At 35.5% G+C, this 13602-nt stretch overlaps 1 protein-coding gene across 2 annotated transcripts in view; it reads left to right on the top strand.

Moving 5' to 3' along the window:
• The window catches only part of Da (daughterless), a 127235-nt gene that overhangs the window by 46284 nt on the left and 67349 nt on the right, over positions 1-13602 (top strand). The window contains exon 3 of one of the 2 annotated variants that reach the window (XM_064219531.1): positions 3242-3349. The exons of the other annotated variant lie outside the window; for it this stretch is intronic. Coding sequence (XP_064075601.1) covers positions 3242-3349 — 108 coding nt within the window. The remainder of the gene's footprint in view (positions 1-3241; positions 3350-13602) is intronic. 2 annotated transcript variants of the gene reach the window in all.

Raw genomic sequence — 13602 nt, 5'->3', positions numbered from 1 at the left:
TAAGTCTTCATGGCACTGTTAGAAGACGTAACCACTTTTGTCGGCGACAGTTCAAAGACATTACTCTGACTATAAAACTGAAGACGCGCTCAGCCGAGTGGCTAATACTTGTGCCATATACACGTACAGACGTACAATACGCACGTATAAAGCATTTCTATATATATGTATATACATATTATACGAATAAGTAAATGTTTTTTTTTTTATACGAAATAATTTAGTTCCATCGTTTTTGTTTTTTTGGTATTTTTTTTTATTATTGTTGAAGTCACTCTAATTAAATTTTTTATAGGTTACTACTCCATTTTTATTATGATATAGATATGCGGACCACCACCGCCCATAGACAAGCGTTCCTTACATCGCCAACACGCCGAAAACCTTAGGAACTGTAATTACGCTGACTCAGGGCCTTCCAACCGCTCGTCTAATGCTGATGGTATTGGAGTAGCTTTCTCATTAGTGGGGATACTTCCTACTAAGTATCCACTCATGAGAAATATATTTTCCGACTAGAAATAAACTATTAAGCACGTAAAAATTCAGAGGTTTGTTCCCGCAATCGTCAGTTAAAATTCACGTCAGTGTAGCCACTGAATCATCTCGGCTCCATATGTTTTTTTTAATGTTCCTATATCCTAGTAATCATTTTTATATCGCCTTTAATAGTCTGTAAAGCAAATCTTCGATATATCGAAACGAAAAATTCGATTTGTAAAGTTTTTCGTCTTGTTGAAGTTCGACGTACCGAAATGAAAATGCTTTCGATGCTATGAAGTTTATTTTGTAAAAATAAAAGTATATCGATGGACGCGTGTCGCAAGGATCGTCGTTAAACTGATGCGATAGAGCTCAAGGGACTTTTGTCCTAATGTATTACTACTAAACTGTATTCCAACCAAAACAGGAAAAAAAAAAACAAATAAACAACATTTGACTGCAAATTGACGCGATATCATTGGTCGAGAGCTTGATTAATCTATGATATTCACTATGGATTTGCGAAAAGATGGCGTTTTGAACATCAACGAAGCTGTTATCGGAATTTTGGAAGTTAAAGTGGAAATAAGTAGTTAAGTGAAATACTATAAATAAAGATATATTAATCATAAACTCTCGTAGTGCACAATATAGCTGAGTTATTAGCAAATCGCATGATATACGTAAATCTAAGGTTTGTTTATCTTTTTTCTTACCTCCATTGGAATAGGCTGTAGTAAATGAAGAACTTTAAATAGTGTTACAAAACGTAAGAGGAATGTCTGAATGTTCGTTTAGTAATCGATTCACCAATAGAAGACGTCAGTCAGTGGACTCAGTGGATATCAAAGATGAGTTTATCATGCTAGTTCACTAGTCCATTGTTCGAAATTCGAACTTAATCATAATGTAAGATTTGAAGTTAATTATAAATCAGCATACCAGTACTATTGAAAATTATTAAAGGTTTATGGAACCCAACTTGGAAGCTGAATGTTGCACCAATTTAGGACAAGATTACAATCCTTGCTTATCAAATTTCTTTTTTTATATCTTCTTCCCTTTTTCGTTGCGTTTTTTTTTTCGTAGGTTAAGTAGTATATACTTTGTTTATTTTTATTTGTCGGGATTCTTTATTTTTTATTTTTTTATACGTTTTATAATTGTAAACATTTTTTATCTTTCTTTATTTTGTTTTATTTACAATATATTACTCAAACACAATATCAGGAGCTATGAAAAATAGACAATCGCTAAACAAATAGAGAAGAAAAAGAAATCGTTTTGTCTTTGAATATGTTATAGATGAGTAGTTCCGCCCGCAGCTTTGTCTACATGAGGGGGAGTAGATGTCTACATAGTTGTTAGGTACATTTACACAAACATCCAGCAATTCAGACTATCGCATTTATGATATTAGTCAGAGTAACTTAATTATTCAAGTAGTTGATTCTTTATTTGACAACTGGCTCGTCTTAGTTATTATAAAAAAAATGATTAAATACCAAACACACTAGCGGCTTATAAAGGTATAGTGTAGGCTGCTCATATTATTATTGGAACTGGTCCGCCTGCGAACCAAGGACTAAATATATTAAAAGCACATCCATTCAAAGTCGACGTATACTCGTCACGTTAGTACGCGCAAGCGATCCCGTGATGCCCCCCCTGAAGAGACGGAGGGGGCTGTCGGAGAGTACTGATGGTATTTTAGTGGGTATTCCGCTGAGCTTGGGCGCTCCAGGCGTTCCCGCCAACGGTGAGTCCCACAGAAAAAAGGTCCTCACACTAGAACATGAAATTCACGCTTAACACGTAAATAGTCTTGAAGTACTTTGAAACGAGTGAAACTGCAAAGGTACTTGCTTGTAGGGCTTTGTGCAAGTACGTCTGGATAGGTACCACCCAGTCATCAGCCTATTCTACAGCCAAACAGTACTTAATATTGTTGCGTTCCGGTTTGACGCCAGTGCAACTACAGGCACAAGGGACATAACATCTTAGCTTTAGCTCCCAAATTAGGTGGTGCACCACCACCTAATGTAAGGAATGTTTAATATTTCTTTTAGTGATAATGACTATGTGCGGTGGTGACCACTTACCATCAGATGGCCTGTTTATCCGTACAGCTACATATGTAATAATTATTAAATACGTGGTGTATTTAAACGCGCGCCATCTTTCGGTATAAATTTTATAGTATATTTGTTGAAAAGTTAAGATTACAAAAAAGCCTCTACCCGTTTATTAGTATAGTAAGCCTATACAATAGTATTATGTTAAGCTAATCTCCGTGTGTCAGTCACACGTATATAAATATATCTATCTCTTTCATATTTCTTTTGTTACAAGCAAAGTTGTCATAATGATGGATTAGGGAAGTCGAATGTATTTCCTTACAGCGAATGTTTTGTGGGTTCGACTCTTTCTAATCGTTCGTAAGTAATAATTGAACCGTAAAATCAGGTTACGTGGCAGAGTTGAAACGTTTTTGCGTCAAAATCGTTACAATTACGTACTTATATTCCGAATTTAAATATCGAAGATTCTTCGAAAAGGTGACCCAAACTTTTTGTTTCAAAAATTTACGAAGTCGTTTTGTATGTAAAGACATCAGTCATTAATAATTTACAAATAAATTGAATACAGTCACAAATTTAGAATAATTAGCGATACAATACATTCACAAATAGATCTGTATTGTATTATTGTAGCTTCATCGTAGCCCCACGATCTCATAAAACATTTCTCGCGCCAGTATGGCGTGGCGGCGACGTCGTGCGCGGCCGCCAACGGCCACCAGCAACCGGACCGACGGCACAGTCACCACCAGCACCACCAGCACGCGGACGTGCCACCACAATGGGTGAGCGTTGTGGCAGCTAGCACTTGTTTTTGTGTCACTTTTGTTGTGTTTCCTTTGCACTTGATGTGGTTTTTTTTCTTTGTTTCGTTTTTAATTTGCAGGATTATTCCGTCATTGTTGCACAATATTGTATCTGTTGTTGTGTTCTGTGTGATCTACTAGTTATCGTTTTGCTTTTTTTTTAATTTGTTGCTTTAGGTTTTAATGTAGTATTTGGCTGTTTTCTAACTTGATGTATATTTTAACGTGTCCGTATTTTTAAGTCGTTCTCTATTTGAAATAAGATAATGTTCTTGGTATCATGTTTTTTTTTTCATCTGTGTGGTAAATGTACCGTATGTAGATGTTACCATTCTTGACCATTACTTTTTTATCTCTTGTTTTAAAAATATTTTCAACATATAATACTATTAAATTTCGTAATGTTAAAAAAAGCACTAGATTACTAATACAAAATGGTAAGTTTGGATGTATTGACCTCTTATCGGGTGGTAGGGCCTTGGCTATACTTCCCACTCGTTCTAACACTCACTCCCACTCAAAGCGATACTGCCTGTAGACATTGGCATCGTAAGAAACATAACCACCCATATAATCTAGATTATTTATTATTGGCCAGATCCAGGAATTTATATATAAATCTGTCTGTCCGTTTGAACGCGATAACGTCACGGTAAATGAAACTTCAAACTTACTAAACTAATAAGGAGACGATATCTTCCAAACAACCTTATTATGTATGTTACGTATGCCTATAATTGTCCCACTGTTGGGCAAACGCTTCCAGTTCACAATAAGGTTTGGAACATATCTCGGCACGCTACTTCGAATCGTGTTAAAAAATACCGTTACTTATCTATTCCTACGTTTCGCTTTGAATTATAAATAAATAAATATTGAACAACATCACATGCATTACTCTGATCCCAATGTAAGTGGCTAAAGCATTATAAATGATTCAAACTAACTAATGTAATAATATTAGATCTCTAAGTTGGTGGTTGCTCTTTTGTGCTTGTCTGGGTAGGTGCCACCCACTCATCAGATATTCTACCGCGGAACTGCAATTAGTATTGTTGTGTTTCGGTTTGAATCGTTAATAGACAGTGCATCTAGACGTATAAAGGTCATAACATCTTAGCCCCAAAGGTTGATGACGTATGGGAATAGTTAATATTTCTAACAGCCCCAATGACTGGACGGTAGTGACCACTTGCCATCATCAAAAATACTTCCATATTCCTTAGCGACGGTGACTTATTCCATACTCCAATGTTCCTACCGTCAACCCACACATTGAACCCACCAACCTGGGTTTATAGAAGTAAATATGCGTTCGTCATTTCGTCCATATCTACTAAAATGCGTAACTAATATTAAAACTATTGAACTATATACAGTACGTATAGTATCACGTCGACGTGATCTATCTGTCCGCACTTTGAATATATTATTACGAAACAAAACATCTCGTCCATTGCACGTATCGATATCCGTACGATTTCGAACCTTATTCCGTTGTTTTAGGATTCGTTGTGACTTTTAAGGGTGTGTGTCGAATCAGATAGCTAATTCTTCAGCGTTTATATTGTATAAAACGATTTATTGACGACCTCCGTGGTCGAGTAGTGTGTACACCGGTTTTCATGGGTACGCGACTCCGAGGTCTCGGGTTCGATTCCCGGCCGAGTCGATGTAGAAAAAGTCTTGGGTCTGGGTGTTTGTGGTACCGTCGTTACTTCTGATTTTCCATAACACAAGTGCTTTAGCTACTTACATTGGGGTCAGAGTAATGTATGTGATGTTGTCCAATATTTATTTATTGTTTATAGGATATCGGAAGACGTTGTTTTAGATAACCGGTCAGTTGTGACGACTTTGTACATGCGATTAATGTTATTGATCTATCAAATCGAATCAAGATACACTTTGTTCAAGTAGGCTTTTACAAGCACTTTTGAATCGTCATAAGGGCAAGGTATCCGCTTCTATAATAAAATTCCGCAGACATTTTTAACTTTGCCGTTTCATAGATTCAAGTCATTTGTAAAAAATATACTGGTAAAGAAGGCATATTATTCGATACGAGATTATATAGATGATAAAAAAGCGTGGAGTTAATGCTTGTTGACTTCCAGGCAGGAGACATAACATACATATATAATTGTATTTAACTAATATGAGTGTATTATTAGATGTTGAAAAAGAGTAACTACTGAGTTTCTTGCCGGTTCTTCTCGGTAGAATCTACATTCCGAACCGGTGGTAGCTTTACTTTAAATAGTTTGTTAAATGACGATTCAAAAGTGTTTGTAAAAGCCTACTTGAACAAAGTATATTTTGATTGATTGATTTGATTGAATGTAATGTCAAAGTTGTTTCATCCCTTATCCCAATTTTACTCGGGGTCGGCGCAGCACGTCTTCTTCTTCTACACTTCTCTATCTACCCACTAGTCCGTAATAATCATCATAACCTCACAATCTCCTGCCATTCCTACCACGTGTCAAGCGAGTCGGACTCGCTCGCGATTGGCGGGCCGTAGCAGGTGCGCGTGCGACGGTGAAACTACAGAGACCATGGGAACCGGTGGTCGAGGGGCGCCATGGCTTAGTTCAGGACCGGATTGTCCTATTTTAATTGGATGTAAGGTCGTGTATAGTTAATTAATAACAACTTATATTAATACTAGAGACCTTGGAAAGTGTCTTTTGATCAATATTCATATAGTCTAAGAGCCAGTGATCGGCAGACTTACGGTGTATAGAAATATAATAGAAACTATTATGTGGTCTGCCTGCATCTTAGAACCGACCTATGCTTTTGTAAATATAATATATGTATGCAATAATAGTATTAATATTATATATAAATATAGGCTTTGCTGAACTAACGTAAATTTGTATCAAGTTTAGGTACCTTTGAAATTATAAAAAATATATTAGGAACCGGAATAAGTGTCTGCCATTAATTTTTTCTATATTTTTTCTAATATATTTTAAGATATCAAAATGGCAGACATGTTGCGATCACGTTTTGAAAGTCAATTTTTATGCTTTTCGACTCCTTGGCGCAGTCAAAGGAACCCTCGATGGGAATAGTGAACCTCCATTTACCCACCACCAGCTGGTGAAGCAGTATACCTGGCAGTAATATGGAGTTTGCTACTATACCGTAAGTCTGCCGATCACTGGCTCTTAGACTATTATTCTGATGGTAACCAAGACCGTTGTATTCTGCCCTAAGTATATTTTATACGAGTGACCCCCCCGGCTTCGCACGAGTGCAATTTATTGATAAAGGAAATTATATGATACCTACACAATAGACATATTTATAAAATTGGAGCTAGAGATTCCTTTCGTGTTGTTTCTAACAAAGTAGGAATACTCACTGTTGCTTCACATTATATTTATAACAATATTATGTGTATTCACAGTGAAATCGGTCACTTTGATAGGATCAGTGATAATCATTATTGATTTTGATATACTGAATGAATGATGTATCTATCTGTCACGGATTTTTTTTTAAATTGTGTAATTACTTCTTGAGATTATTCTCTAAGAACAAACTAACAACTATTACCATTCACTCTTCAATTTACACTAATATTTATAAATGCGAAAGCAACTCTGTCTGTCTATCTGTTGCTTTTTCACGGTCGAACCATTGAATCGAATTTAATAAGATTCAATGTGAAGTAAGCTCAAATTCCAAGGAAAGACATAGAACATGAAACTCGAGCGAAGTTCGGGCGACGACTCGATTACGTGGATCCGTCGTGTGTAGTGTATTTAGATTTGTGTATTCTGCTTCGGTTATCTCATTAACTCGTTCACGAAACGAGTAGCGTGTCCACTTTCTACACAGGAATCAACTGAGCTAACGATAAGGATCCCTAATCTAATCTAAACGAATCCCTAATTACATTTCAATATTTATTGGACGACAGTCGCTTTGAATACGCTAAACAGGTGTGTAAGTATGGTGGAAATAATTTTTTGGTCTGGGTAGGTACCACCCACGCATCAGATATTCCGATTACCGCCAAACAGCAGTACTCAGTATTGTTGTGTTCCGGTTCGAAGGGTGAGTGAGCCAGTGTTAACGGGCACAAGAGACATAACATCTTACTTCCCAAGGTTAATATTTCTTACAGCACCATCGTCTATGGGCGATGGTGACCACATACATCATCAAGTGGCCTATTTGCTCGTCGGCCACCTATAAATTTGACATAAAAAAGACCCGCTGAGTTTCTTTCGCAGGTTCTTCTCAGGTAAACTTTGTGTACCAAATGCTTCCATATTGAATAAAGGAATTTGAATTTGAGTGTATCTTTAAAAAAAGTAGGTATGTACTATGAAAATGGTCGTGATTGATATTGAATTCACTAGAGCTCACCTGTCAGCAATACTTAGTACTTTATGTTTCGGTTTTTAGTGAGTCCGTGTAACTTGACCAAAAGGGACGTGACATCAACATCAGTTCCCAAGGTGGCTGGCGCATTGGTGATGTATGAAATGGTTAGAATTTCAAAAGTCTATGGGACAGTGGTGCATTTACCATCAGGCCTATTTTCAAGTCGGTCTATCGGTGTTTAAACAAAACTTATGGTCGTCGATCAAACTTCGACATCTATTTGCCTCAAACGGACATACCAACATTCATTTTTATAAATAATATGTATGCATAATTTGTACTAAAAAGTAAGTTACACACTAAACGATATAAACCTTTCGCCTTGATACGAAATTATGTAATTAAATTTAAATATATAACGGCAGAAAATATTAAGGCTTTCGTATCCTGCAAATGTTATACGCTCCGTGTAATGGTCGCGCCACATTTGGTGGATCATTTTCGTACCGTGAGTGAGTACGTTTTTAAGATGTTATGAGGTTTTTGAAACAATGATAATATTGATATGTTTGTATGTGATGGTACAGGACAAATATTTCTCAAGATGTCTTTAAGAAAATTTACTTGAAAACTTGTAGGGTCTGTAAACATGAATTGTTCAATGAAAATGATTTTTTATGTTTCCGTAATTTAAGGCAGTTTATGTTATAATATAATAAAATTGACGCGTTGATATTTTTTCTATACTTTTGAGAAGACAAAGTAGTTTTTTTTTTTTATTTAATTTGTAGCTAGATCGCAGGTGAGTCTCTTGAGTGGTCAATACCGCCTATAGATAAATACGATATACGAATTGTCACCATCCCTTACATCGCCAATGCCCTACTGACTTATAATAGAGATGTTCTGTTCCTTGTGGCTGTAGTTACACTGGCTCACTCCTTTCAAACCTAAACACAACGTTACTAAAAATTGTTGCTTGGCGGTTGAATGATGAGATACATCGGATGAAAGTTTATTTGGATAAGTGTTTGGAAACATATAAGATATATATTGACTACCTAACACAAACAAAACAATTTCACAACAATAAACAATTAATAAATTTCAATTACATTTTAATTAATAATGCGTATTACTCGATAATCGTTTACGTAGATGATAGCAGAGTATGGAGTTAGTATTCGTTGATTGAATATGTAACAATTAAATTATTGTATTATTAGAAATCAGAAGCGGTTTTAATTTTTTTTTAAAAAGTACAATTTATAACCTAAAACTAAAATTTATAATTACTTAAATAATTATTTGGAATTAAATGAGACAAATTCTTTCAAAATTAAAACAAATAACAATTTATAAAATATGACAAAACTTAAATTACGACACACGTCTATCTCGCCCGACGGACGCCAACAGAATAGGGGCGAGGCGCTTTTTTATCTGGATTTGTGTATTGCTGTTGGCCCTACTGGCCTTTACAGCGTCACCGAACGTTTTGGCGAGTGCTAAGACTCTGCCTTAAGGTGAACCCTTTTGGGCTCGAGAGTGACGTTCGTCCTGAGGGTGTCCCCTATGAGATCGCACCTCGGCTCAGAACGTAGTCGGTGGATGGCGAGGCGCTGGTATTCAGCCGCTTATGTAGCAACCGTCATCATAACCCAACTCTTAACTTAAGAAATCTCCAACAGTATTTGATAATCTATATAACTGATTCTCGGAAAAGAGTAAGTATTTAGTTTCTTGACGGTTCGTCTAGGTAGAATCTAACTTCCCAATGGGTGGGTTTCATGAATAATAAAGTATATATGTTGATTTGATTGGATTTGATACGTATATTTTAAAAGTTCGGATATTTTTGTATGTTTAAAATTTAAATTTCGATGCGAATCAAGTGTTAAATTTTTATGTATAAAAATAAATCTTCAATCAAGCTTGATGTGTCGTTGCACTAATCGACTCACGCGCATGTTTTGTCGTCGAATCAACAGCTGTTGGGGCCTTTGACCATACGAGGATAGTGACCCGGTTGTGAAAATGAAAACGAACTCATTCATTACTTTGAGTTTTGGATGTTTTTTGTAATAGCATGACTAAAGTTTAGTTGTGTAATGAGTACTCGCGAAATAATCTATCTAAATGTAATCTAACGATTGTATCGATATATGGTAACAATAACAATAAATAAATATTGGACAACATCACATACATTACTTTGATCCCAATGTAAGTAGGTAAAGAACTTGTGTTATGGACATCAGAAGTAACGACGGCACCACAAACACCCAGACCCAAGACAACATAGAAAAGTAATGAACTTTTTCGTCATACATCGACTCGGCCGGGAATCGAACCCGGGACCTCAGAATGGCGTACCCATGAAAACCTGTGTACACACTACTCGACCACGGAGGTCGTATTTTGTTACTAGTTGTTGCCGGCTAGTTTGTCCGCGTTTTAAAGGCTGATCGTCAGCTGTTAGACTTGTAAAAGTACTCCATGTCCTTCCTTGGAGTTCAAGATTGCTTCATACCTAATTACATCAAATTCGGTTCAGTGATTTGGTTTTGAGAGAGCAACAGACAAACAGACAGAGTTACATTCTCATTTATAATTTTAATAGGGATTAATAATGTTACGTTTCTCATTGTTTTGGTTTAAGAATTATAATTTATTTAATAAATCAGTTCGAGTTCACAGTTTAATTTAAATTTGCGTCCTTTCTTTTATGAATGAAATTAGACCATTTTTCAGGGAGAAGGGGTACCGATATGTACCCTATGTACATTCCTGTACACTCGACTATGTGTATGCCCAATTTTGTGATGATCGGTTCGAGTAATAAACAAACGTATTTTCGCATTTTTATACAACAAAATTTCGCCCGAAGCTTCAACCGCGGTTACGGGGAAAGGGGGTGCAAGTGCTTGGTAATTTTTTTCATATAACAAGTAACCTATGTACTATTTTGTACAGTGACAGTACTTACTCAATTACTTGTCGTGTATCGGTAAAGTCAGAGGTAACAAAGCGTCTCGTTGAAGCGTTTAATCTCAACTGACCGCTCGTACAAGCTCAATTCCGAACTGACGTTAAGTTTATGATAAAATAATCATACCCTAATACTATTGTTACTGTAAAAAAATTTGCTTGTTCAGCCCACTCGAATAAAGTATATTTTGGTTTAAATCCTTTTCGTGACGTAAAATCTTATTATTAATAATATAGAAATTAAAAATCCTGTATCCAATGTAACAGTAATAACGTGAGTAAGTCGCACGGCCAGAGCGAGACGGAAGGTTCGTACTTGTAATATAAGGCTAGTTACACGTGTAGCGTTTAAATCGCCTTGAATTGTTGTATGGGATTTAAACGCTCGTTGATATGTTTTACATCAGGATATCTAAGTTACAACATCGGAGATGGTGTTTTCTAATTATTATTTTTTTTTGTAGTCAAATATAATTTCTAAAATATATGTACGTGTGGAAACGGTTGATCTTCATATTCGATATTATAATTATTTAAATTAATAGCAGTTTTTTTTTTGTTTTACACTGTGATATAATATTCGATATGGAATAATCGACATTAAATTCAAAAATGGAATGCTAAAATAAAAACGTTTAATCTGTGAGTACCCTTATCGTCTCCTTCCACCCTCGCTCGTTCGAAAGGGACAGAAAATCAACAAGTTAGGGTGCGCGGGCGCCCCCTGTTTTATGCATGACGGACTATTTATAAATAGGTACAAAGCATTAATATTATTTCACTGAAAATTGAACCTTCGTACTTAAATTATAGAAGTCATATTTGTTTAAATACCTTTGTAATTGTGTGGAAGCGGGGTGGCGTGCAGTATATGTAAAATTATTCGTACGCGACAATTTTTTTTTCTGTAATACTTATCTATTAACTTTATATAATTGTGGTCTATGATTCGAATCATCGATTAGAATACGTTGTTCGAATGAGGTATTGTAGCTGTTGGATATATATATGTTATAGGAAGTTTGGTAGTAAAATTTAAGTGGATATAAGTAGTTGAGAGAAATAGTGACGATCAAGAACTGTCTATAGTGTATAATGTATATATCAGGGTTGTTGGCAGATCGCGCATCTTCGATTGCAATAAGCATTCCATTACGAGAAATGGAAGATGCAACATAACTATTAATTTTTTTTATAGATTTTAGCGCAGATGGCGCCACTGTCGTATAAGACGAGATAGGCGCGTATCACTGTTGTCGGGCGCGTAGTTTAAGACCGAAAAAGCGTGTTTTGTGTGTTTAAGAGGTGAAATTTAAAATTTTGCTGAGTTCATGATATTTATTTTATTAATTACGTTTTGTTGTTATTGTTAATAAAGCTGCGTGTGTAAAACGTATCCATACTTATTCGTACGCAAAATATTCTCTACACGTTTTTTTTTTGTTTCAAAGTTAAGATCAATTAAAATTCCTAATAATGTTTTTCGAGCTTGATAAACCTGGTTTAATTACATTTGTATATACTTAACGCTACGCTGATTAAAATATTAAGTGTCATTATTTCAAATATCGAATTATATAAAAGCGAAACTTATAAACCATAAAATATACCATAAACTATTCTATTTATAAACTAAACAAAAACTAACAGAGGCCGGCTAAAGATTAACGGCAATTGTCGAATCGCCGTCGTAAAATTAAAATTCCATTGTTTACTCGCTTGTACATCACAGACTTGTCAATTATACGAAAACTAGTGTAATCACACACAGGCTCACTTGCATTCGTTTTACAAGTGTGCAAGTGACTAAGTACGTACTACCTGACGTTGCACACGAGCGAGACGCCTGTACGCAAATACAGTATACGCGAAAGAGATAGATGAAACCCGACAGGACAGATGTTCGAATACGAAAGTATGCGGGCGTTTTTTTTTTTTTTTTAATTTTCGAAAGGTAGCTTAGGGTTGGCTATTGCTTCCTGGCCTTCCGTGGGAATTTGGGATTTTAAAAATAAAACAATATTATCTATGACCTGTTTGTTTTTCGCGCCTCCGACAATGGTCGCCGAAACAGATGTTTTATAATTGTCCATTGTCTAATGGAATTTGCAAATTTTAAAAATGTTATAAACTGTTTGTTAGACTTCTAAATTTGAAATTTAGCAACGGCTTATTGGCCTTTTAAATAAGGCTATGCGCAAAATAATTTCCAAATTGTTACGTAAACGAAGCTAAGCGTTAGTCATAAAAATATCATTATTATTTAAATACAAAATTTGAACTATTATAAGATAAATCTATTGAATATATGCATTCTTCTCATTCTCTGCATATAATTGTTAATGTACTGTAGCTTTTTAGGTAATTATTAAAATATGTGCATAAGGCTAGTAACGTCTTAATAAATGCAATTAATTATTTACTTAAAATTTAATTTATTTGCTATATACATGCCATTATATAATTAATTGTAAGCTTACATTATGCATAATTTTGTTCAAAATATTGTCCAGGATAAGAAATTAAATCTTATAAAATTTACATTTTGAATTCGGAAACGGAACAGCGCTAGATGCGTGCGCGCATCCAATTTTGATTTTTTGCCGCGAGGGTGCATTGTAACAATCGTTCTACCCGTCTCGCTCCACCTCGCATTTCATTGTACACCGATCTCGCTCGTGGAGGGTGTTCGGGGGTGTCAAGCGCCAGATGTTCGAGAGATCATGTTTTTTTTTTTTTTTCCTTTCGATTCGGTTCTGAACAATGGCGACTTAAGATTTTAAGGCATATGGCGATGTGTTCACAGGTATACAGCCTTTTACGATCCTGAATTTATTTACGTCCGTTAACTTGATGTTTCTTTACGTTTAGTATTTTTGCTTTGTCATTGTATTAAG

The sequence above is a fragment of the Vanessa tameamea genome, chromosome 28, assembly GCF_037043105.1.
Source record: "Vanessa tameamea isolate UH-Manoa-2023 chromosome 28, ilVanTame1 primary haplotype, whole genome shotgun sequence".
Classification (NCBI taxonomy): domain Eukaryota; kingdom Metazoa; phylum Arthropoda; class Insecta; order Lepidoptera; family Nymphalidae; genus Vanessa; species Vanessa tameamea.
This window is presented reverse-complemented; position numbering and strand designations above follow the sequence as displayed.